We start from the raw sequence: 25,898 nt of genomic DNA on the forward strand, positions 1-25,898 counted from the left end.
GCTGTGACCAGCAGAGGCGCTGTTGATTCAAGGCTAAAGGTTACACCCACGTAGCCATTAAATGCAACACTGGCGTGGAAACAGAAGTTCAGAACATTCAGACATTGTCGCATCCCAGTGGTGTTTATTTAAAAATTAAAAAAAAAATCAATTATTATGCATTGTTAATTTTATTTCCCCATCGTGGATGAAGGACATTGATGCCTTCCTCTAATTCTGCCGTCAAACATGATTAAAAAGAATCTGATGAATTAGAAAAAAAGAAAAAAAAATCTCCATGAAGGCTTGTCTCTCAGTATTTTGCACAATCATAAGATTGAAAAAGGGAGACGTCTTCTTGTTCGTGCCCACCGGCGACGTACCGAGTTGTCTCGTATTCTAATTTTCACCCTTGATGGAGAGTAAAGGCGAGGGAAGGGCTTTGCCTTCATTAGCATATTTGGTCAAAGCAAAGTACTTTTGTCATGAAGTGATTTTTCGTGAAGGCAAATCACAAAGGCAGACTGTTTGAAGTCGCAAGAGCGGAGCGTAATGAGATTGAAGTCGGCGGCGTTTGCGCCGACGTTCCGCCGGCCGGCCCGTGACGCGCCTCCCTCTTTTTCTCTCCAGGGGCTGTGCGAGGAAATCCGTCGGCTCGCTCCCCAGGCCGGCCTCCGCCACGACGGCGTGGTGTTCGGCTCCGACGACTTCTGCGCCAGTATAGGTAGCTATATCGGGCCAGAGTCGATCACGTTTGGGTCGCTTGCGGAGGGCCACGGGCCGCGATGACGACGGAACGTCCCGTTCAGATGAAGGCCTCGTTTTTACGGCGTCGTCGTGACGGAAAAGGTTGCCCTCGACAATTTCTTTATCACGACGTTGTGCCCTATTGATGACAAGGTGTCTCATGGAAAGCTACAACAGGTATAAAATAATGCTACTGATGTCATTACGAAAAAGTAAAAAAAAAAAAGTCGTTTAACATGACTTTCAATAAGGTACAACATTTGTCACTCAGTCTGGACGCCGGCTGACCGCCCAATTGTTCAGATTTCAATCCGTTTTCCGATAGAAATGATCGGAAATAGAACTAACACGACACGTGGCCGTATCCGCTGATCCGTCCGTCGGTTCGAGAGCGGCACGTCAAATTCCGCCTTTGCAACGGTATTCATTTAATGACACATTTATCAAACTGCGAAATGGATCTCATATCGTTTGTCGCGGTGTGTAAGATCAACTCGATGAAAGCAAAATGGATTTGCCGACTTTCCTGCAACGCCGCTGCACGCGAGCGGAATTTATTAGCGACGATGCCGTCGATGTTCCCGACTTGCTCGCTGTCCTCGCTTCCTCCCTCTCACACTTTGACACGTGAGCCGCGCGCGGCGTGTGTTTACCCAAAAGGCGCCACGCGGACCCGGGATGCCAAGGAGCTGCTGTACGCCAGGCAGAAAGTGGTGACCGCCGCCAAGGCTTTCGGGCTGCAGGCTATCGACTTGGTGTACATCGACTACAAGGACGAGGACGGGCTGAGGCGGCAGGCCCGAGAGGGAGCGCTCATGGGCTTCACAGGTAAGACTCCTCCTGAGTTACCCTTTGATTCCAGAAAGCACCGGAAACAAAAATGGAACGCCCACATTTTTTGTATCCCCAAAAACGAGCATTAACTCTCAAAACAAAAGGCAGGCAAAAGCTACGCGGAGGTCGAATCGCTCGCGGCGAAACTGAATTTGACGACCATCGCAACGGGAGTGCTGCTCGAACTATTTGGTCCACGGACACCAAAACAAAAAGAGGTTCGAAAGAAGCCCGCTAAGCCCCGGGAAAGTCTCGCCGCACTTATTTTTCGATACAACGTTTTGCTCCGTCAACGGTGACTGGATTAAACACGAATGGCCCCGGCGAGAACAAAAAGCTCGAGGAATTTTAGGAATTCACGTTCAAATTCTCAACGCTGACTTGCGAAGAACGACAGCCTACGCAAAGCTAAATTCGTACTTTTTGTGAGCACTTTCGATGTCTGAGGTTGTCCGAAGAGGCGACACACTTGTTGGCAGTGTTCGTTGCTGCTCACTGCACCCAATTAAAAAGGTAAATAAAACCCGAATTAAAAAAAAAAAAAAAAAAAGTCCTTTTCCAATCGCAACTAGTGATGCATTTAGGGTCACCGTGCTTTTTACTGAAGATGTACCGGTTCCAAATATTCACCCGCATGGAGCGGGGGATGAATTTTGAGGTGTTTTGAGACATTTCCGCTGCTATTCAGTCAACTTGTACCTTCGCGTATTGTCATCTTTTGTCTAAATCGGAGCGGCGCAGTCGCTTAAACGCTCTGACATTTCTATGCAAGAGTCCGGCCGAAACGAAGCGAAGGTGCGATTAAAGCGATCTGTCGGCTAAAAGCCGAGACGACGCCAACATGGCGCTCTGCGTTGCATATCGGTCGCCCGGCAACCGCCTTAAGTGTGTGCGCGCTCTCGCCGGCAGGGACGTTCCGATCTGGCCCCCCCGGTCCCCTCCCGCCCTCACTTCATTTTTATTCTGCCGTTTTCTCTCCCTAACGACTCGGGAAGGAATCTACACACACACACACACACACAGCCGCTTCATTAGGGACACGTGCGCAATACAAATATTGTCTCCCTACAAAGACATTAATAACACTTAGCTTTGTTACAGTGCGACAGATATTATATCAACCGAAACAGCAATCAGTACAAATATAAAGCAAACTGCAAACGCACTCTCCGTCAGTAGGAATTCAAACACAGCAGTATTATTATTTTGGATGTGGCTCGACTATCATTACTTTGCAAAGTTCAAATTTGGTGCAAATGCAGAATGTTGTTTTGTTTTTTTAAATCTCATGTTTTGTATTTGCATAACCATTTTTAAAATGATCTATCTGATGTTTTCCTCCAATATGGATCCTTTTCCCCGAATTTTAGCCGGTCGAGTTGCATCCGATTTTCTTTTCGGCCTCACTTGGCCGATTTGTGCAAGTGAATGAAAGCTGAAAATGCGCAAAATAAAACAAACTTTTGATTTGAAAGCTACGAGTGTCCCCTTGGGCAATAAAAGCATTGCGGCCGGAAGCTTCCACCCGAGTTGTAATTGATCATGGCACAATCCAAAAAGCATCCTGTGATTGGCGAGGAAATGGATTGATGCGCTCGCCTTCATCTTACACTTTATTTACTGTGAAGTGCCCCGTTTCAAATATATCTCCTCAAAAAGCTTTTTTTTTTTTTCTTCTTTTTTTTTTTCCGCCTAAGAGTTGACAAATTCTCAGCTTTTAAGAGAAGGTTCGCTTTCTCTTGCCTGCCCTGCCCGTGCATCCATCGCCGGAGAGCCGCTTGCCAAGTAGCCATCGTCCAATGAGGCGCCGGCTCCACACGGCAGCCCGCGATTGGCCGCCGGGCATGCGTGATGCATTTTGGGAGGGGGGGGGGGCGGTCACTCACTGAGGACACCTGAACAACACGCACACACACACACACACACACCACACACACACTCTTGAGTCTCTAGCGTCAAACAGGCGACACGCACATTCTCAAAACGCAAATTTGACACTCCAATGGTTAGCAGTTACATATTTCTCGCACATAATTCCTCCTGCAAGCCTGAGTCAGCGTTCTCACAGGTGTTGCCGCCACAAACTGTAAAAACAGGAAGACCGGGGGTTTGCAACGCCAAAGACGGTTCGAATTCAGTCGCATCTTCAGACAGTCGGAATGTTCCAAAAATGCATAGTCAGTTTTGCAGGACAAAATGTCTCTCATATTCCAGCAAAATTAAGATTGTTTATTTGCTAGAGCAAATCAAATTGTCAAATTTACATTTTACAAGAACTACAAGTTTTTGTAGAGAGAGAAAAGGAATTTTACAGTCAATTGCAGTCCCTTAAGAATTCATTTACGAGATTAAAGTTGTCATTTTATGAAAATAATGAGAGAGTGAGAATAATTTGAATCAAAAGGTGAAGTATGCTCCCCCCCCACAATAAAGATGGCATTTTCAAATGATAAATTCGGAATATTTACAATAATTCGCCTGATATCGTGACATTTCCTTTATTTTATGAAAATAAAACTTTTTGACTGTTTCGTTCCTTTGGCGGCGACATAACCACAATTTCTACATGGCAGTCATAAGTATTATAAATATTTACACTATCCATCCATCCATTTTCCTTTGCCGCTTATCCTCACGAGGGTCGCAGGGAGTGCCGGAGCCCATCCCATCTGTCAACGGGCAGGAAGCGGGGTACGCCCTCAACTGGTCGCCAGCCAAATGTTTACACTACTTTGCCATAAATTTGAAATAATAATGAGAAAGCCAGCAAGCGCTGTGATAACTTTTCGCACCTTGTTGTGCTGCGTGACGACGTATTCGGCGATCGCGACCTCGAAATGTGGGAAAACGAGGTAGGCCTCGGCTTTACGTTGCTGTCGTTTGCCAAAAAAAAAAAAAGTTTGAGTACGATACAAAACAAGTTGTAGTTTGAATTAAACGGGAGGGGGGAAAAAAAGATGTTAATTTTACAACTCTGCCTTCAAATTTAGATATTTTGTTTTTTTTTTTTTTAATTATCATTGATCAGGCGTTTGTTTTTGTTTTGAATTCTTCCTTTTCAGCGTGACCTTAATACGCCTTCGTAGTGAGCGGCTTCTCAGCTTGCCAACAAGTGTGTGTGTGTGTGTGGTTAGTACGTCACACACACACACACAGCAGCTTTTCCGCACTTGTCCTCACATTCATGCAAACGTGAAATGAGCGTTTTTAAAATGAAACGTCGACGGCTCGCAGCCTAATTAATGATGTCAGGAGACGTTCAACAGCCCGTAACCGCAGTGTGTGTGTGTGTGTGTGTGTGTGTGTGTGTGCGTGGGGGTTAACTGGGGTGAGCAGCTCGAATGGAAGGAGTCCCCCCCCCCCCCCTTTTGTTTTGGGGGGGGGTTTGGTTTGCTTCCTTTTTTGGAAGGATTCGCCGTTTCCTAACGGCTAAAACGTACGGAAACGAGTCCGATCTGCAACGTGCGCGGGATTACGTCTGCGGCGTTTGCCATGTTTATCCGGGATGTGAGCGACTTTTAGCGAGGGTTGTGCTGGCTTTGTCATTTTTGATCGTATGAAAAGAATTAAATGGCACGGCGACTTTCATCTTGGTGTAGTCGAGTCGTGAAAGATGAGCGCAGTTCAAAGAGCCCGCGTGGAGAAAGTTGGACTTGTCGTTTGACCAAACTAGTTGGACTAAAATGTCAAGTTTTATGTGAATCAAGTTATGGTATTATGAGTCATTTCCACAATCAAAAGTCAGCGCAGTACATGAATTTGACTTTGTTATATTTTCATTTAAAAAGAGAAACGCATCTTTTGAGAATAAAGTCGTAAAATCACGAGAAGTCAGAATTTGAAAAGGTAAAAAAAAAAAACGTTGTTTCGATATGACGAGTGGTAGTTTTATCAGAACAAGGTCACCATCTCATGAGGGTGTCATGAAAGCGTTATCTGTATGAGAATAAAAACATATCATCATTGGAAAAAAGTTGGACTAAAATGTGAAGTTTTATGTGAATCAAGTTACGGTATTATGAGTCATTTCCAGAGTCAAAAGTCAGTGCAGTACATGAATTTGACTTTGTTATATTTTCATTTAAAAAGAGAAACGCATCTTTTGAGAATAAAGTCGTAAAATCACGAGAAGTCAGAATTTGACAAGGTAAAAAAAAATAAAAAATTCACCAGAATAAAGTTGTTTAAATATGACGAGTGGTAGTTTTATCAGAACAAGGTCACCATCTCATGAGGGTGTCATGAAAGCGTCATCTGTATGAGAATAAAAACATATCATCATTGGAAAAAAGTTGGACTAAAATGTGAAGTTTTATGTGAATCAAGTTACGGTATTATGAGTCATTTCCAGAGTCAAAAGTCAGTGCAGTACATGAATTTGACTTTGACAAGCAAGTAAACAGTTGTACTTTCATTTAAAAAAAAGTGACAAAAGAAACGCATCTTGTGAGAATAAAGTCGTAAAATCGCGAGAAGTCAGAATTTGACAAGGTAAAAAAAAAAAACGTTGTTTCGATATGACAAGTGGTCGTTTTATCAGAATAAGGTCACGATCTCATGAGGGTGTCATGAAAGCGTCAATTGTATGAGAATAAAAACATATCATCATTGGAAAAAAGTTGCACAAGAATCTAATTGAAGTATTATGATGGGGGCGGCTGGTGTATTTTAAGTAAGTTGTTGGTGAAGTTTTACTGAGGATGAGTGGTACAGAAAATGGACGGAAATCACGTTTTGAAGGATTTTCATTATGTTTCACAAGAAATGATTTCAATCTTTGAAGGCAAATTTTGTCGTTTCAGGAGAAAAAGGGAAGGATACAATAAAGTTGTACCGGGACGTGATGTTAAAACAAAAACATTTGCACAGGCTCGATTCAAAAGTCTGAATTGGATCTTTGTATTAAAGTGTCGGAATTCAATAGTCAATAACGTCAAAGCTGAGCATTGATTGATCGAGCTCCGGGGACCGATCTTTGAATATTTTGCAGGTGTGCAATCTCAGTGTGAGGAATTCGGAATGGTTGTTGTCCAATTTCTGCTCCCGTCTTGCTTTACTTTCCTTTCTTCTTCTTCTTCTTCTTCTTCTCTCTGCTCTGCCTCCGTTTGAATGTATTCAAAGATGAATAAATGATTTCAAAACGACAGCAAAGCCTGTCGTGTGAGAGGCAAACGAGTCCCACGGCCGCCCGCACGCGACATTTCTGCAGAAACGCGCTCCGAATTCCCGTGACGACAAAGCTTCGTTAACAGCGCTGCGACTCCCGACGTCACTGTTTTCTGCTGCCAGTCACTTTTTAAACGCAAGCGATGTTTGGGGCGCAGGGGCGCTCGCCTTAATGATGCACGTCGTCCTGCGGGGTCCTGTGCTGCTGCTGCTGCTGCTGCTGCTGCTGGTCCTCCTCACACTCCACAAATCATTTAAACATGCACAATTAACTTTTCCCCTTCCGGCCAAATTATTCTCTTTGTGTGTGTGTGTGTGTGTGTTCGTGGGACAAAGCCTCCACGTCTTTTTCCTTCCACCTAGATTTTTTTTTTTTTTTTCCCCATATTTCCTAGCGCATTTGCTTTAAATGTGAAAGTAAGTGAAGAATATTTTTTGGGCTGTTTTTTTTTTCTTTCTTTTCATACAGAAATTAAATTCCCACATTTTTCCCCTCTTTTTTTTTCCTCACCCAGTTTGCTTTAAATGTAAAAGTGAAGACTTTTTTTTCCTCTTTTTTTAGATGAGAAAATAAATTTTAAAAACATTTGAAAATGTCATGTTTAATTGTAGCAAAACATTTTTAAACCTCCATTTTGTTTTGGAATTATCTTCATACTTTTTTTTTTTTTTTACATGCAAATTCATGTTTGAAAATATTTCAAGTACATGAAATTTTGTCAGCACGCGGGAGCTAATTTTTTGCCTGACTTCCGCGCGTTTAGGTAAGCAGATCATCCACCCCGGCCAAGTCGTCGCCGTGCAAGAAGAATTCTCTCCCACTCAGCAGAGGGTCCGCTGGGCTAAAGAGCTCATCGCTGCGTTTGAGCGACACCAGAAAGAAGGAAAGGTAAAACTAATAACATGCGAATATGGATTTAGGAATCTCCACAACTAGAGCGTGTTTGTGTACTTTAGCCAAAAAGTACCACGGTGCTCCTCTTATTTATTTATTTATCTATTTGTTTGCTTGTTTGTTTGTTTTGTGGAAGTTAAATTGCTGAAACAAAGCAGCAATTTAAATGCTCTCGCCGAAGCCATAAAATGCCGCCAAACACACAAATAAAGCATTCACAAGTTGACTTTGGAAATGTGCTCGGTTCCAATTACAAGTTACCAAGTTGAAAATGTAATTATTGTGTAAGTATTTCAATTTCTAAGACAACTACCGTAATTCCCGGCCCACAGAGCTCACCTGGTTACGAGCCTCACCGAGTACATTTGGAAAGGAAATACCATTTGGTACATAAAGATGCCGCAGCTGTGTCAAAGCGCAAGTGTCCACATTCAAACACGAGATATTTACAAAGAAAGACGGTGCACAGAAAGAGTTTAACGCGGTTAAAATAAAACTTACCGGTAAATATCACCGGGACACGCCAGTAACACAGCAGCAGCAGGGCCGGTAAAAGTCACTTCCTCGGCACATATATTCCACCGCTCTCACTTTTACCTTTTCCGCTCGAGTGCCCCTTTGTGGCCGTTGGGGAAAAAAAATACACAAGTTAGCTGCATCAGTTGAAAGCCTGTGAAAAAAGTTGCGGCTCGTAGGCCGGAAATTACGGTAATTACTTCTGCATCCCATTTTGTTGGCTGCTTCCTCGACAAAATTGACACAAATTACTATTTGGGGAAAAGTGTAGCATTTTGAGTACACCATGAGGGGTACCAACATCATACTGCGTTGACTTAACGACAAATTTGCACCGTTTTCGACAAAATTATTTCCTATGACAAGATGAGTGAATTTTTTTTTTCCCTTGCAAAAAAAAGTCCAAAATGACAAAGATGAAACGGTTCAAAAGTCAACATTCTTTTACGTTTTCTAAAAGGAAACTTTGAGTCGAACCTTTTTGAAATCTCAGACAACCTTAATAAAGGGCACCACAAGGTGGCGCTTTGAAGTCATATTTGGAAAAAGAGGTCATGTTTGAGACTACGGAAGGGCACATGACCAGAGGGAGCCAATCACGAATGTCGGTTTGACAAGAAGGAACTCCTATGGAAAAAAATGAGATATATATATAATTAACAGCATCCAAATGGAACGTAAATTGTAACTGTGGACATTTCCAGAAGCAGCTGTGATGTCAACTATTACGACGACGCGCGTTAGTGACGAAACGAGTTGGCGCTTGTTGGAGCGCTTCATCTTGCATCCCGTCCACCCTTGGGTGACTCTCAGATGCTGTCGAAAGGGGGCGGGGGGCCGGCGGGGGCCGGGGGCTCCTCGGGCCAATTAAGCGCACATTATTATCGTATCTAATTTAGTGCATGGTTGGATCGGACGTGTCGGGCTCGGCGGGCTATCTGCTGATGTAAAGCGCAGACGTGCCCGCGACCCAACCGGCTTTTCCCACCATGGCGGCTTTTTGCGTCGTTTTTTTTTTTTTGGGGTGGGGGGGGGGGGGGCTGTGTTCTCATGTCAATTCGTAGAAAAGTGAGGTCCAAAATATGCTTTTAAGCAAGCCTCAAAATGTTTGTTTCTGAAGGAATCTTACTTCATTCTTGCACGCAGTCCCAAATAAACCGACGCGAGCTGAGAGAAAAGTTAAGCATAAGTTCATTTGCTGTCACGACTACCCCGAAAAGTTATTGCAATCTTTTTTTTATAGTGCTGAGTGTAAATTTTCAACCATCCCCCAAATTGTAAGATGTCTACCACTTGCAACTTTCCTCTGTTAGAAATCGTGCACAAATCTGCTGTTCCAGATGCGCACTTCACGCACAACTTTAGTACAAATTCACACCCAAAATTCGCAAGCACGCTGGCCGACGGAAATTTCCCAAATTACTCTGTGCATGTAAAAAACGAAATTTTGAGAATTATGACTTCTGCTAACGAACAGGCTACCCAAAGCTTGACACGCCACTGAAAAGTATGACAAAGTTATTAAAATACAAAAACGAACCAATGAGCATTTAGTGAGTAGTAACGCCCCCACCCCCCCAAAAAAAAAAAAAAAAAAGTGCTGTATCACCTTCCTCAAATATGGCTGACGTGCTTTGAGACCAAAAAAATGGGAGGTTATGCCATACTTTCAAAGCACAATTTTTTTTTTCTTTTTTGTTTTGTTTTTAGATTTTACGAAGTAAATTCTCCTGGCGCCGTGGTACTTACAAATAAATTTAGTCAAATGGAATGGAAGGAAGTGTCGAGAGGTTTGTCGTGTATTTTGTAGATAACGTTCTCGTTTTGGACCCTGGGCAGGGCGCGTTCACGTTCCAGGGCAGCATGATCGACCTGCCCTCGCTGAAGCAGGCGCAGAACGTCGTGACGCTGTCGGCTGCCGTGGCGCGGGGAGAATGAGGCCGCCGGGGACGAAGTACGTAGAAGTGCTGCCGGGTGGGAACCGCACTTCGCCGGACGCCGGGAGGACGGTTTTGTTCCAATTTTTGGCTTTTTGCAAAATGAAAAAAAAAAAAAAAAAATGTACGAGCCACCGTCTATTGGTTGAGGGCCGTCATCGATTTGAGTCATCGCGTGCTGGAGGACACCTTGAAAGCATCTCGATGTTCTTGAGCTGCTGGGCGGGAAAAAAAAAAAAAAAAGTGTAAACAAACATTATTTTGATTTGCGGGAGATCCATTCAGCTCACGTCCCCCCCCCCCCCCCCAAGCCCTCATCAGGAATGCAGAACCACGTGAAGTCGCCGTTTAGCGCCTTTGTGCGGGTCCCTTCGGCGAAAGTCGTGCGGCTCCTCGCCGGCCGGCCTGCGGGGTTAAATGCGGACAAATATAATAAAAGCCGCCTGATCTCCGGTGGAAGGCGGAGCCACTTTATTCGGGAGCGGGCGCCTCTCGCGGGACTTTGGGCCCCGGCGGCGCCGCCTGCGTGCGCTACAATACGGCGACGTGGAATCGCCATCAGGCTAACCTCGGCGGCGCAGGAGCGCTATTGCCCCAGCAGAGGCGATAGCAGCTTTTGTCTTCTCCTGAGGATAATTGGGGGGACGGGGGGGGGACGGGGGGGGGGTGCCGCCGGTGTCCATGGCGATGAAAAGCTCGCTTCGCACCCCGCCTTACCCACTCATCTTCCCCTCGCTTTCTTGCCACTGTATGATGTATTGTGTCCACGAACGGGCCCGGGTCCGCGCCAGCCGAAAAGGGCGGGCGGGGGGCTGGACGGCGCCCGAGCCGAAGGCCCCGGCAGTAAGCTGTCTGTCTGGCGCGGGGCCACGCGATTCCTCCCGCCGCCGCTCCGCTTTTTGCCGCCGTCTATTCACCGGCTTTTGTGTTTGTTTGTTTTCGCGAGCGACGCAGAGGTCGGCCGCAAAGCCGCTGACGCCGGTCGCGCCTTTCATTAAGTCAATCGCGACGCTACAACTGACAACTTGGACGTCTAGTACAAGTTTGTAGACACACAAAAAATATTATAAATATTTCTTTCATCATTTTAGGATACGCTAATACCAAAGTGTTCAAACTACTTAGTGTCGTTTAAATTTTTTTTTTTTTTTTTTTTTTGCAGATTGTCTACGTTTTAGCTGAACACCATATCGGACCTATCTTCAGTATAATTTTGTTGTAAAACCATAAAAATCTTTTGCTCCGGGGGAGGCAGGAATTCGCTTCTTCTTGCTTTGTAGGATTTAATGAATCCTACATAATTACACGCTAACCCGCAACCCTAATCCCAACTTTTTTTTTTAGTTTGGTTTAAACAAATTAAAATTTTGGTACAGTTTTTTAATAAAAATAAAGTCAAGTGGGCCACATAAATTGATGTGGTGGCCAGATCTGGCCCCCAGGCCTGGAGTTTGACACCGGTGGTTTAAAAGGGCCAGAGTTAAAACTTTCCGAAATTTGCTAAACTTGCCGGTCGTAATCAGGCGTCACGTGCAGCGACGTCAGGAAAGATTTGATATTGTCCAATTTTATTTAAATGATTTCCACAGCAGTGCGGCCGTTTTCTTTGAATTTATGTATTTTTGCCCCGCAAAAAAACGATTCCTCGGTTGCGTGCGGATTGGCCCGCGAGACGATCTCGCCGTCGTCTTCCCCCGCGAGACGGCAGCCGGCCGGCGTAAATTACAATTAACACGATTAGAGGCCGTCCCCGATTGCGGCGAGAATCAATTAGAAAAGGGGGGGGGGGGGCGTGCAAGTGCGGGCCCGCATGTCTGCAAAACACGTCGGAACACAATTCAAATGTCGCCTCTTCCATATTTGCCCATTAATCTTAATGTGGCAAATGTGCGTTGCTTTTATTGCCCCCACCCGGGACGCTCTCACATAATGATTTCATATTCTAATTTGACGTTTTAATAGACTTGTAATGACAACATATCAGCAGCTTATTGCAGCCGAACGCCGTTGACCTGACGATCAATGAAGATTAACGCCGAAATGTTTTGCATATTTTTTCGTGAGATTATTTATCTTAATTATTTTTCCAGTGGGGAGGGAGTACACCGCTGCAGGAAAATTGTACAGTCATAATTTAATGCGGATTTTCTTTTCCCATGATTAATTTCTGTTGACTCGACTGAACGTTTCTGAGCTTGGCTTGCACAAATTATGTTGATAGCAAAGCTTTTGTTTTACATTTTAAATATAATTGAGCATAAAACAGGGCTCTGCTTGGTGCAGAGCCTTAAATGTCATTTAACAATGCATGGGGAGGAAAAAAATGTTTTTCAAAATTCTATTGAGGTGAAATATGCTGCTGGCATTTGAGATAAATTTCAGATTTACAGGTATCCAAACTAATGACAACATGCTAACGTAAAATTCATTCAAGTTGGAAATTTTAGGCAGGCCAGCATTTTTTTATGACATGGTTTTGTGACACCCCCCCCCCCCCACCACCACCACCCTCCTGTATAACTTTACATAATACGCAAATTTGACCAGGGACCGATGGATTATGTCAAATTCTGATGAAACGAAAAGACGTTTTCCTTTGGCGATTTCACAGTGCAGGTGTGCAAAGAGCCCACCTGCTGATCCTGCTGAATGGGGGGGTCCTGCAGAAGGCCCCCGAAACAGGCTGTGCACGGCCTGCCTGAATAGAAATATGCTTTTAAGTCGTGGTGTAAAATTTCAAAGATTTTAAAGTGAGACGTATTTATGTATGTCGGCCAAAAGCCCATTCATTGTGGTAACACTCAACAATAATTTATAAATAATGATAATTATTAAATTAAACAGCTAATTAAAATCTATTTTTTCAATGTATTAAATTAAAAATCAATGTAATTTAATATTAACAGAAATAACAAAGATATAAATATGCAATTTTTCTTGCTTAAATGTATGAATAATTTAGGTGATGCTTGCCTTTTTGTTGTTCTGTTTTGTGTATTTGGGGGCCTTGAGCACCCGCCGCCCAAAATGTGTGCACGTGCCTGTTTGTATCCCTTAAATAAACGAGTTTTGATAGTTTTCCTCGGGTTGTAATTGGACTTAGTTATGAAAAATTAGGAACAAATCTGAGGCTTTTGGGTGTTTATTCTTTTCAGATTGAACCAAAAGTCCCACGAGCCGCAGATGAGCCCTCTTTTCCCAATGCTTGTTTTAACACTTTTTTTTTTTTTTTTAATCGGGGTGGGGGGCATATAATTTTATTTGATGTGTGAGAGGAGGACAGAGCGGATGTGGACGCGTTGGTCACGCTCGGGACTCGAACACGACACCCCGTTAATCCAATTAAAGAGACGATAACCCCGCCGCTCGGGCATTCTTGTCGTCTTTCTTCGCCGACAAGGACTCTCGTGCTCCAGCGTGAAAGGAAAGGAGTCAAGAACCGGCTCTCTTAATCCCGGCCACGAACCACCAGTGAAAGAAAAGCCCTCATTGGCCCTCCAGCTTTGTTTGGATCGTGCCCCCGGCGCCCCCCCCCCCTTTCCTCCCCTCCCTACTTTTTTTTTTTTTTTTTTTTTTTGCCAACACAGTGCAAGGCAGCCTTGTTAATTTGGCTCTTCAAGCAAAAAGGAGGCGAAGGGGACTCGAATTCAAAGGTGCTGACAGTTATTAGTTCGTCTGAATGAGGATGACTAAATAATCACTTTGCATTGAGCGTCCTCGGAAGCGCTTTGACGGACGAGTCAAGCGCTCTTGAGTCCAAACTGTTTGGACAGTCGCTCTTACATTTATTTGACTTGATGCTGGACCTTTACGGAAAAGATTCGAGTGGAGACTTTCCGCTTTAATCCAACAGGCTGCACAATAATGTTTTTAGGAATTCGTGCTCATTTTAATACGTGAAGGGCGTACCTCTATTTTCAAGAAAATGAAGGATATAAAAACAATGTTAGGATGCTTTTGGAAGTCATCTTTGAAATGTTGTGTGAGTAGTACATTGAAATAATATGCAAATAAAGATACCTTAATTTTGAATAAGTTGTGGCTTATAGGCCGGAAATTACGCTAACTAACGTAATTTCCGGCCAACAGAGCCCACCTGGTTACAAGCCTCACCGAGTACATTTGTCAAGGAAATACCATTTGGTACATACATAAGCCGCACCTGTGTATAAGCCGCAAGTGACCGCATTGAAACACCAGATATTTCCAAAGAAAGACAGCACGCAGAAAGAGTATTCGAAGTTTTAATAGCTTAGCTTAACATAGCAACAACACGGTAGCACGAACAGGTCTGTTAAAAAAATAAAAAACAAAAACTAGTCAGCCAGGGCAGCTACACAGTAGCAACACGGTAGCACAGCACTAACAGGTCCGGTTTTAAAAAAAAAAAAACATACCTAAATCAATGAGATGCAGCAGTAATACAGAAGCAACACGCTAGCACGGCGGTAACAGGGCCGGATTAAGAAAAAATACTGGTAAAAACCACTGAGACACGGCAGTAACACAGCACCAACGCGCTAGCGATTCGCTAACCGGGCCAGTTTAAAAAAATACTGGTAAAAACCACTGAGACACGGCAGTAACACAGCACCAAGGCGCTAGCGGTTCGCTAACCGGGCCAGTTTAAAAAAATACTGGTAAAAATCACTGAGCCGCGGCAGTAACAGAGCAGCAACATGCTAGCGCAGCGGTTAAAAAAACATACCGGTAAAAGTCACTTCCTCGGCGCATATTTTCCACCGGTCTCACTCTTACCTTTTCCGCTCAAGTGACCCCTCGCGACCATTAGAAAAAATGCACAAATTAGCCGCATGAAAAAAGTCACGGTTCATAGGTCAGAGATTACGGTACTCAGTGGAGCAAAAATAATCAATTTTACCATCAAACCAAAGCACGAGTACTCTTACAAGTACGCTCACTCCAAAATGTTCAAGTTGTCTTTCTACCTTGATGACAGTTGAAGCGTTTCCTCAAAGCTGACCTGCACATTTAGTGTTGGACAGTTTGTGCGACGACGACTTTGAAGTCAACCGCTGAAAGTTTTCTGCGTTCGCACCGCCGTCGATCGAAGTGCATCCAGACCGAAGTCATTTGGAGTTTCCGTGGATTTTTAGCTGTCGCAAAGGGACGGGAAATTGACATCAATCCTATATGAGAAAGTGAAGTGGGAATTGGGGGGGGGGGGGGTCGACTGGGGTTCAGAGCGTCTCCTGTAAATGTGGCAGTAAGGGTTAATGACGGCGGCACTCGCCCTTTCGGGTCGCGGTCACACTGTGCGGCGTTTGTGTTGAATACTTTGTGGGCGGGCACGAGACGGCGTCTGTAACTTGAAGCGCAATCTAACGAGGGCCAATCCAAAACATTCGTTAGCCTTTGGCTTTACTAGCGTTAGCCCTTCCGTTCCGATGCGACCTGGATGGCGGAACGGAAGCATTGTTGGCGCTCTTCAGACTTCTTGCTGTCACTCTTGAGTCTTAGACCAGCTCAACATTGGAAAGAAGAAACTGTTCTCTGAGTTCTGTTACGGAACAGCACCGACGCGGGTCGTAGTCGAACCGTCACGACAGACTCCCCTTTGGCAGGACTTTTCAAGGCTGGTTGTTTGTCACCAATTTGAGCAAAAATGCGCCGATCGAGTCAACGGGGCAACGTTTCCGGCTTCAGGCGTCAAAAGAGTGGTCGGACGCTGGTCTCGGTTGAGGGACGCCTGCGGACTCAAGTTTCAAGGCCTCTTTATACTCCAGAACCGGCATTGCCTCACATGACCAAAGTGCTCAATGCCCGAGATGGCGCCCTGCGACCTTAAAAGCTACTGTGGTGGTCTGGACACGCAAGCAGCAGCTCCCGTTTGCCATTTTTTCCGATTCTCTGTCAAAGAGATTCAAGGAGCAAGTGCAGATCCTGGTGCTGATCCAAATCGGTCCTTGAGTGCCATTCGGCTCGTTGTCAAGACGGATTTGACGAAGGAAACCGTCATTTACTCGGGAATATGTTTGCGGGAGGCCGAAAGGTGGTGGGCCCCTGCTCGAGCCGTCCTAATGACATCATTAGTCTTGCGATCGGGACCCTGGCGGGGGCCTTTGGAAGCCTCATTGAAGAGCGTCCCACTGACTTGAAGCTTTGTTTAATTGTGGCTTTTTAGCAAATGGAGTATACGGTGGAGGCTACTTTGGGAACGCCATCGCTCATCTCGACATTCTCTCGTTTCCGTGCTAAGCCTCGTTGGGTCTCTTTGAAGCCATCGATTGGCTCCGATTGGCCGTTTCGGCCATTTTGTGCTTCCTTCCCGGCTTATCCCAGGCGGGTTGCAAACATCAAGACGGCGCATTTTCTTCCGTCCGACCGCGCCGCTATCAGTCGTCGTCGAAGCCGAGCCGTCCTGTGATGTTTGTTTCTGGATCGGCGCCGGTCCGGGGGGAGGGGGGTCCCCGCCTGTACGTGGTTGAGGGGGTCATGTGATGTGTCTACACTGATTTTTTTTTTTTTTTTTTTTTTTAAACTGGCGCACCGGGTTTATCCCAACAGATTAGCGGTCCTACGGCGAGGCTGAAGGCGATTGGTTGGTGCCGGTCCCGGATGGACTTCCAGTGAGATGTTAATAGGCTGTGGGGGGGCTTAATCTGAGCTTCCCTTCCGTACGATCACGGACATCAGCTTCCTCCGAGCTTCCCGTTATGTGGAAACGTTGACCTTTTCCCGCAGGCGGACCAGATGCATTGGAGGCCTCCCCTCTGATGATACCGATCTGTACCGCCAACAGAATCGCGAAGTCAAAGGGAACGGGAGGCGCCTCCGGGAAGGCTGGGTGCAAAAACTGGCCCGTCCCTCGCTGGTAGAAAGTCTGCTTTTTTGGCACGAAATCTTCTGTCCCGCTTGATGTTACATTTTATGAATCGTTTTTGTTTGCGAGCTCAAAAGCATTTTTGAAGTGAGCACAATATTTTCAGAGATGTTTGTCGTTTCCCCGTTTTTGTTTGTCTTTTGAAAGGCCAGACCCGATGGTGTGGCGGGCCCCGATGTGGCCCCCCCCCGAGCTTGAGTTTGACAACGCGGCGTCGAATCGTGTTCCTATTTTGGGGTTTGAAAGGCCCGCGGCAGGATGTCGTTCTCACTCGAGCGGTTCATCTGCCCCTTGGACTGTCCGCTCTCATCCCTGGGCACAAATCAAGAGTGTCCATCCCGTAAAGAGTCCATCTGGTTCTCTTGCCTTGTGCGCTTGCCCACCCCGCCGCCCCACCTGTCCGTGTTGGCTTTCTTTGCGAGTACGCCGAAGCCGACATCCCGCATTTAGAAGCTTTTAGGGGACGGCGCTCGATCGGCGACGGGCCGCCGGGCCGAGCTCGCTCACGCCTCTCCGCGCTTTCCTCCGGCCCGCGGACGACCTTGCCGTCCGCCCGCCCGCCCGCTCGCCCGCTGGCTTGGAGCGGCTCCCGGTCCTCGGGATGGGGCCCGTTGGACCGGCACCAAGTCCTCTACCCCCGCAGATGTTATGCTAGCCGGCCGCCGCGTATGATGCATTGTCTCGGTTGGCGACCGCCGGAGCAAGCGCAACCGATTTTCGCGTTTTATGGTTTGAAAGACGGATTCTCGCCGCTGCCCGTCGCAAACTGGCCGCTAAGAACGATCACTTCATTGTTCGGATTATCAAAATAATATAATCGCTCCCTGATTTTGTCAAAATGCAATTTAATCCCATGTGGGGAAGATGCATAACCGGATTTGATCTAAACTGTATTTCTTGACATTTTTGATGGCTAAATGAAGAGACTAATCACTTATCACACTTTAGGGTACCCAACATAAAAGTTCTTCATATCGGGAAGGATTCAAACCCATTGCACGTATTTGTGTTTAAAGATAATTTTCTTTTAAAAGTCCAAGCTTGGCTCCATTTGGCAAAAGCAGGTCTGAAAGGTTTTCCTGTCAGGATACCAAAGTTGATCTATTTATTTATTTATTTTTTAACCATAATTTGTTGTGCTTTTTAATGCTAACCATTTGAATGCTGCAACGTTTTCATTTTGGGTGTGAAGTCGCTTTTCGCTTCTGCGAAATCGTTTTCGCTTCGCATTCGAGCAAAGTCAAAAGTTCCTCAGTTGATGAAGCGAACCACGCACGCACAATGAATCCAAAATCCTGATGTGCTCACTGACTAATTGATTTAATGAAGTTCCAATGGAAAAGCCTGGAAGGGTCCAGGTCAGTGGGCGCCCCCTCCCCCCCCCCGACCCCCCCCCCCCGCCCTCCTCCGGGCGTCTCACATGTCTCAACTCCTCTCGGCCTTGAAGGGACGACTCAGAGACCACAACACCGCCACTCGCACCTGAAATGTGCCCACTCGGACCACTGAAAGCAAGATAGACTTTGATTGAAAGGGGGGTCGCCCCCCCCCTCCGCCCCCCAACACACACACACACACACACACACACACTCCCGCCCCCCTTTGCCGCGTCATTAAGTCACAATCATCATCTTTCCAGGAAAATGTTTTCTTTCAAAAAAGTGGAAAAATGTTTAGCCCCCATTTTTTTGTCACCCAAAAACATAAGCGCCCCCCCCCCATCCCCCCTCCCCTTGTCAGCCAGGAAGTCGCCATGAGTACACAGATACAATATTGCTTCTTCTTCTTTTTTTAAAAAAATAATGATCTTTTTAAAGAAAATATGATTTCTATATATTTCTAGTGAAGAAAATGCCAAAAGGCTTGGGCAAGGTGCAATTCCCTGTTGCCTGCATACCCCCCCCCATCCCCCACCCCCCCAAAAAAAGTATATATATTTTTTTCTCCTGAAATAACATTTTTTGAGAGTCCCGCAATGTGACTCTTCCACTAAACTGACTTTGTTGTTGGTGTTTTTCTGAATGGCCCTTTTTTTGTAGCACCTTGGAAATTTGGAGGCCACCCACCACCCCCTTGCAACGTCCTCCACCCCCCAAGAAGAAAAAAATATTTTCAAGATGTGTCCTGTGACACTTTTCCCTTCATTTCAGCTTCCTGCACATGACAACATTTTGACTTATTTTCAAAGAAAATGAAAAAAGTTGAACATGCTCTGTCGCTGCCTCGTTTTGGTCACCCCCCGCCCCCAAAAAAGAGGGGGCCATTCAAGTTGAAGCCCCTTTTCTTCCTCAACCCCCCCCCCCAAAAAAAATGGACGATGCCTCCTAAAACAAATCCTCTAATTTTGATGTTTAATTAAAAAAAAGAGTCTCAGGAAAATGTGAATTGAGTGGGGGACATTTTTTCTTTTGCACGCCCCCGTTTTTTCTTCTAAACCTCTTAAAAAAAAAAAAGAAAAAGAAATCAAATAAAAAATGAAAAGGTAGAGCAGCCTGGACCGGTGCCAATAACTCAGAGACCTCCTCCTTAAAAAGATATTTTTGAAAGTGATGACTGCCTTCATCAGGTTTTGTTTGTGCATCTCCCCGATTAGCTCTTAAAAAAAAGTGGAAGACCCCCCCCCGCTCGACCCCCCCCCTGCAATCCACACCTTGAGAACATCAAATTTGAAAGGTCGTGCGTCACATGACTTCACAATGACAAAAGTTTGATTTGTGCATGGCTTCTTTTTCCGAACCTGCTAAAAAGGAAGTCACACCCCTTGCGAGGTGCACCCACCCCCCACTGCAAAAAGGGGGGGGGGGTCTATTTTTTGCATAATATCTTTTAGTTGTATTTATTTTAAGGTATAGGTTATGTGAAATTATTAAAACTAAAAGCGGCAATCAATTAGTTTTTTTTCCTGTGCCCCCACCCAACAAGATTAAAACGGAGGCAACAATGCGCAGGTGCCTTGGACCCCCACTTCTTTTTCTATTTCGATTTATTTCTCTTAAGGCGTGATCCAATTGACGATTCAAATTTTGTGGTTTGATGATTTTTTTTTTTTTTTTTGTGCTCGGCTACTGTCACGCTTCCCCCCCCCTTTTTTTTTTTTTTTTTTGGTTTTATTTTGCGGTTTTGCTTCTCGTTTCTCTTCCGCTTGGTGCGCGGCGTCTGCTTGTCTGCGTCGGCCGCTCACTGATTTGCAGGTGGCCGCGTAAAAAAAAAAAAGAAAGAAAAAAGTGCCTTTCCACGGGCGTCCCACGAAAGGAGAACAAATCGCCGACAAAGGGGGGCCTCGGCCCATTCAGCGGCGTCGTTAGGACAACCCCGCAAGTATTCCCGGGAGAAGAACTTGGTCCACTTCAAAGTCTTGGCCCACTCCGGGGTGACCGACCGACCGCCGTCTTCTTCTTCTTCATTTTCTATTTTTACATTTCATTTTATGAACTCCCTTCAGCTGTTGATGTTTATTTTGCTCATTCGGAACGACGAGAAGGCGATTTTTTAAGGGGGGGGGGGGGGGGGGGGGGGATCAAAGTGCCCACTCACCATTTGGGTGGGCGGCAACATCAGAGAGAGGAAACAATTATATCAAACAATGTCAAACGGGTTTTTAGATGCGTGTGATTGATATCATCATATATATTTTGTTTTAATGAACATTTAGATGGATAAACGGCAAGCATTTTTTTTTTTTTTTGACAGCATGGAGTTGCAATTTTTCTTTGGCGTAACATTCAAATCCACAAGAAAGGCGCCAGCGGGTCATTTTGAAATGTATTTTTGTCCGATTTTTTTTCTGTAATTGGGATGCAAAATGCGATCATTTTTCTTTTTGTCTTTGAGCCGTCTATCAGAAGGGATGGGGGAGTATGTATATGATGGCGGCACATGACTACGATTATATTTACAGTTTTTATAGCTCCATTTATAATTATGATGATGAATTATGTATCCATAATCCATCGGAAGACTTTTTTTATTTGGGGGTTCGACTTCCTTTAGGCGAGCGTTGTGGTGATGATCGAAAATATAGCAGGGAACCACCTTTCAAAATGGACTATAATGCCAGAATATTTTATGTGTGTGTGTGTGTGTATATATATATATATATATATATATATATATATATGCACACAGACACACAAGACAGACTAGTTATGCTTTTTGTACTATTTGAGTGAATGAATTAGAAGTATAGTCAAAAATGAGCTGCACTCCAGCAATTTATTTATTCATTAATATCAAACGTTTTCCCCTCATTTTTTTCTCCCCGTGATTAAAACAATCGTGACTCCCAAACGTTTTTTTCTGTCTCGCGCTGTTTGTTTATTATTATTTTTTTTTTTTTGTAACGTTGCAGATTTTTGGGTGGACTCTCTAATATTTGTTGCGCATCTTGCGGAGCAGCCGTACACCCCCACCCCGCCCCCCGGGTTCGTTGTTGCAGGTTTCGGAAGCTACTTTTGCTCAAAGTCTTTGAGGTGACGAACGCAACGTTAACGTTACTTTTTTTTTTTTTTTTTTTGGGGGGGGGGGTCCTTGAAGCCGCTTGCACAGGCCGCTCCTCCATCGCGGGCCACGTTGGGCCTTCTCCACTTTCAATCCAAAATATTGTGTCAGAGCTTCGATCCGATTTTTTTTGTTTGTTTGTGTGGGGTTTTTTTTTTGCACCCCTCCGCTTCAGCAATTTGTAATTTCAGGTGACAATCTCTGAATATCATAACTCACACACTAAAATAATTCGGATCGAAATTAAGAATGTAATCAACGTAATAAAATGACGCGTGCACTTGTTACCTTCCGGACTGGAATTTATTCATCTTGTTTCTGTTGTTTTGCTTTTATATCAGAAAATGATATTTGAACACCAACAGCTGCACAGTCATCTTTTCCCCATTTTTTTTAAATATTCATCATGTACAAATGGCACCGTGCACCTCAACGAAAGAGACACATCACTAATATTTCAAAAATAAAAAAGGCATGCGAGAAATATCCTTTCTTTTTTTAAAATGGAACGTTTCACATTACAACATCCTATTCAAGTCAATATTTTTACAGGACAAAAATTTGTTTTAATAAAAAAAAATCTGCAAATCATTTTTAAAAATATATAACAAAAGTTACAAAAATATCAGCAGGGAACTACCACGAAAACTGGTATTATTATTATTATTATTATTATTATTACTTCTTTGGTGCTTCTGTAATTTCAGTACAACATTAAAACCAGCAAATAAATTAGAATGTACAAAAAAAAAAAGCCCAAATGTTTTTCTACAACATTCAAAAACAGGACACTCACAAATGCTCAAATCCAAACAGGCCTGTCACTTTTTTGTTTTTAAGAGTCCACAGGGACATTTTTTTCTTGTTGTTGTTGAATAAAATATAGACTTAAATACCTCTTAAATATTACAAAAACAATCCGTCCAAAAACACAATGACAACCCTTGAGACGAAATCCCTTGTTAGCAAAATCTGTATCTCATTATTTTTGAAAGTAGGAGATAGCTCATAATTGGTTTTTTTTTCGTTTTGTTTTGTTTTATAGTCCTTTACACAATAAGTGAGGGGTGAGAAACCTAAGGCCAGGGGGCTGTTTTGGAGCAGCAAGATTTTTTTTTTTTGCCGTGGATATTCTAAAAATCAAGCCAATAATAAACATTTGTTTGATCCTTTTTGTTTCCAGGAATTGGGTTGCACCCCTCAGGACCTTTTTTTTTTTTTTTTTTTTTAAACTGTTCAATGTTGGCCCAACCCTGCACTCCAGAGTGATGGAATCCGAATCTTGGACTTTCAAAGGCCGACGTGTGGATGCTGACGCAGCTGCCTCCACTTTTATTGAAGATGTTTTGTTTTTTTGTTGTTGTCGTTGTTCTTATCCTCCCCCCCACCCCCTCAGTGCGGCGGGGGCGTCAATCATAACACCGTCCTGGGGTGTTCGTCTCCAAACGAGCGGTCGTCTTCGGACTCTGAGGTGGGCGCCTCACTTGAGGGGGAGTGCAGGGGCTGCTGCGGGTGCTGGTGGACGCCCCCGCCGCTGCCTTGGCACACGTACCACTCGTTCAGGTTGCTCACCTGCGGGGAGAGGCCGCCGCAGCGGTTCCTCGGCGGCGGCGGCGGCGGGGTGAGGCTCTCCCCGAGCGGGTTTCCGGGGGCGTAGGTGGTGGCGTTGTGGCGGTGGTGGTGGTGGGGCGGCGGGGGCGGGGGGCTCTTGCAATGCACCTTCATGTGCTTGCGCAGGGAGCTCGGGTGCGTGTAGGACTTGTCGCAGCCGCGCACCTTGCAGTAGTAGGGCTTGTCGGACGTGTGCACGTGCGAGTGCTTCTTCCGGTCGCTGCTGTTGGCGAACTTCCGGTCGCAGCCTTCAAACTCGCACTTGAAGGGCTTCTCACCTTCAGGACAAGAACATTAAAAAAAAAAAAAAACATCTTGAGCGCATGAGTGCGCCCCCACATGCAAGGCATGTTTTACAGTGTGAACACGTGAAACAAAACCCCCGAGGCCTCATGCGTGGGGAGAGGAGGGAGGGGCGAAGGAGGAACGGGAGGAGGGGGGGGGCGCACGCACGCACCATGTTTAAAGTGCAGTGCGGTGGCGCACACTTGGAGACGTGCACCGCGAACCGCATCTTGCGCATGCGCAGCTCAAAGTCAACGGTATGGCATTGCTCGAGTTTGTTTTTTTGTTAACTTTTTTGTGTGTTTTTTTTTTTTTTAGCTTTAACTTTTAATGCGCGCGTGTGCACGCGTTTAACTTGACGATACTTGAGATGCGTCCAATTCGACTTTGTGTTGGCCAAATCTCGAAAACCGAAAACAAACCTTTAAATGTCGCCCTCGCTTCCGGTTTGCACGTCGACACCCCCCCCCCTCACTTTTGTGAACTCCAACCGCAACCCGACCTTCCTTCCGCGCGTAATTACGCACACCAATTGCCCGTCCTGCGGCTCTACTGACCTGTGTGCGTGCGCTTGTGGATCTTGAGGTTCTCGGAGCGGGCGAAGACCTTCCCGCAGCCGGGGAAGGGGCACGGGAAGGGCTTCTCGCCCGTGTGCACGCGGATGTGGTTGATGAGTTTGTACTTGGCCTTGAAGGCCTTGCCCTGGCGCGGGCACTCCTCCCAGAAGCAGACGTGGGAGCTCTGCTCGGGCCCGCCGACGTGCTCCACCGTCACGTGGTTGACCAGCTCGTGCATGGTGCCGTAGGTCTTGGAGCAGGGCTTCTTGGGACTCCGCAGCTCCGGTTCCAGCCACTTGCAGATGAGCTCCTGCTTGATGGGCTGTCGCATGTAGCGCAGGAAGGCCCCCGCGGGGCCGTGGGCGCCGCCGTAGCCGTGCAGCGCGGAGGCTCCGTAGTGCTCCGACCTGCCGTAGAGGTCCCCCGGGAGTCCCAAGCGCATCTGGCCGTTGAGGGCGTGGTGCTGATGGTGCGGGTGCGAGCCCGGGGACGCTTGCTCGCGGAGCCCCGAGAAGAGCGGGTGGGCTCCGCCGTCCGCGTGGCCGTACGCACCTGTTGGGGAGATGAAGACGCCGTGGTGCGGGTGGGGCTGCTGCTGCTGCTGCTGCTGCTGGTGGTGGTGGTGGTGATGCTGGTGGGCGTGGGGGGAGCCGGCGGACTGATCGCCGAGCGCGTGCATGGCGGAGGCTGACAGTTCTCTGCGGAGGATCAGGTCCCTAGTGCTCGAGTAGCCCGGGTGGGTTTGGTGCGCCACGGGGAAAGCCGCGGCGCCCTGCCCCGGAGCGAAGGAGGCTGCGCCCGCCGCCGCAGCCGCAGCCGCAGCCGCAGCCGCCGCCGCCGCAGCCGCCGCGGTCTGCGCCTCGTGCTGGCTCGGGATGTGCTGCGAGGGACTCAGTTTGAGCGCACCGCTCTGCGCCATGTGCTCCGGTCCGAATGGAGTGAGCGCCACGCCGGGGTCGTTGGCCAGCTCCCCGGGGTGGGAGAGAGGGTGATGCCCCCCCAGCCCCGGGAAGCCCGTCATGTTCTGCTGAAGGACGACTTGAGTGGCTGCCAAATCCGCTAATCTGAACGCGGGGTTCCTCTTGCTCAAAGGCGCTTCCATGACTACTCCATGCGCGCGCCCTCCGCCTCGCGCATGGAACTATGCTCACGAGGGGCTCCAAAGTTCTTTTGTCCGGCGTCTAACTCGGCTTTTCCCTTCGCTCTGTCCTCCGGCGATGGGCAGAACGCACAACAGTTGGAGCGCGCAGTGGGGGCGCGCGCTTGAGAAAGGCCGCCGCGGGTATTGGACGGATTTGGCTGAGTGGCAGCTCGGCGGACGAGGCCATTGGCTGCCGTTCAGCCGAGGGGCCCGGCGGGGGGCCGCCCGACCCGAGCCCTCCCCTCATCTTCCTCCGCGCTCCCAAAAGTTGGCCAAGTTCGTTGCCGCCGCCGCCGCTGCCGGCTTTTCGTTTGTCGGATCAACAGCTGATCGATCGGCCGCGACGATTGATTGTCTCTCGTTTCTCAGCGTGTCCACACACACTTCACGCACAATATTGCACTGGTGGGCGAAATCTTTCCCCGTCCTTCCTCTTCACGACTGTGCGCGACTTTGCACTTGTCCCGTCCGGCACTTTTGACGCCCTTCCTGACGCAATCCCCCCCCGCCAGATCATTATTATTATTTTCTTTTCTCTCCAAATATCTGCGCTTTTGTTGGGGGAATCGAACCCGCGTCGTCTGCACGAAAGCCAGGAGCATGTAACCACTACACTTGCGGTACTTCGTCAGCGCAGAAATGTAAATTTTCAAGCAGATACTTAAAAAAAAAAAAAAAAAAAAAAAAGAAACATTCATAAATGCATGCATTTATATTTATATTTTTGTTCCACTCTTCCCATTGAAATATTCCCCAAAAGATTCACAACATAACGCCAATCTTTATTGGCAAAAACGTTGCAGCGTCCAATGAGCCAAATGACGAAAACGACACTTGAGCGTCGTGCACCAGCAAAATGATTTCAGCTGTGTGCGCGTGCGTGTTCGCG

General features: G+C 46.4%; 2 protein-coding genes across 7 annotated transcripts in view; one reads left to right on the forward strand and one right to left on the reverse strand.

Annotated features, from left to right (window-relative positions):
- Positions 1 to 25,898, forward strand: part of clybl (citrate lyase beta like) — a 70,697-nt gene that overhangs the window by 43,548 nt on the left and 1,251 nt on the right. For 2 of the 6 annotated variants that reach the window (XM_061841642.1, XM_061841637.1), the window contains exons 5-8: positions 610 to 703; positions 1,387 to 1,554; positions 7,491 to 7,615; positions 13,230 to 13,600. In XM_061841642.1, the coding sequence (XP_061697626.1) occupies positions 610 to 703; positions 1,387 to 1,554; positions 7,491 to 7,615; positions 13,230 to 13,346 (504 nt within the window). In that variant the 3' untranslated portion in view covers positions 13,347 to 13,600. Of the gene's footprint in view, positions 1 to 609; positions 704 to 1,386; positions 1,555 to 7,490; positions 7,616 to 9,947; positions 13,187 to 13,229; positions 13,601 to 25,898 lie in introns of those variants that run through there. The other 4 variants (XM_061841639.1, XM_061841641.1, XM_061841638.1 and 1 more) reach the window with 4 other exon arrangements.
- zic5 (zic family member 5 (odd-paired homolog, Drosophila)) lies at positions 22,428 to 25,848 on the reverse strand. Its single transcript, XM_061842424.1, has 2 exons — positions 23,869 to 25,848; positions 22,428 to 23,304 (listed from the first exon to the last, which is right to left on the reverse strand). Exons 1-2 carry the CDS (start codon positions 24,968 to 24,970, stop codon positions 22,829 to 22,831), a joined length of 1,578 nt encoding a protein of 525 aa, XP_061698408.1. The 5' UTR covers positions 24,971 to 25,848; the 3' UTR covers positions 22,428 to 22,828.

The sequence above is a fragment of the Syngnathoides biaculeatus genome, chromosome 14 (genome assembly GCF_019802595.1).
Source record: "Syngnathoides biaculeatus isolate LvHL_M chromosome 14, ASM1980259v1, whole genome shotgun sequence".
In the NCBI taxonomy this organism is placed as follows: Eukaryota; Metazoa; Chordata; class Actinopteri; order Syngnathiformes; family Syngnathidae; genus Syngnathoides; species Syngnathoides biaculeatus.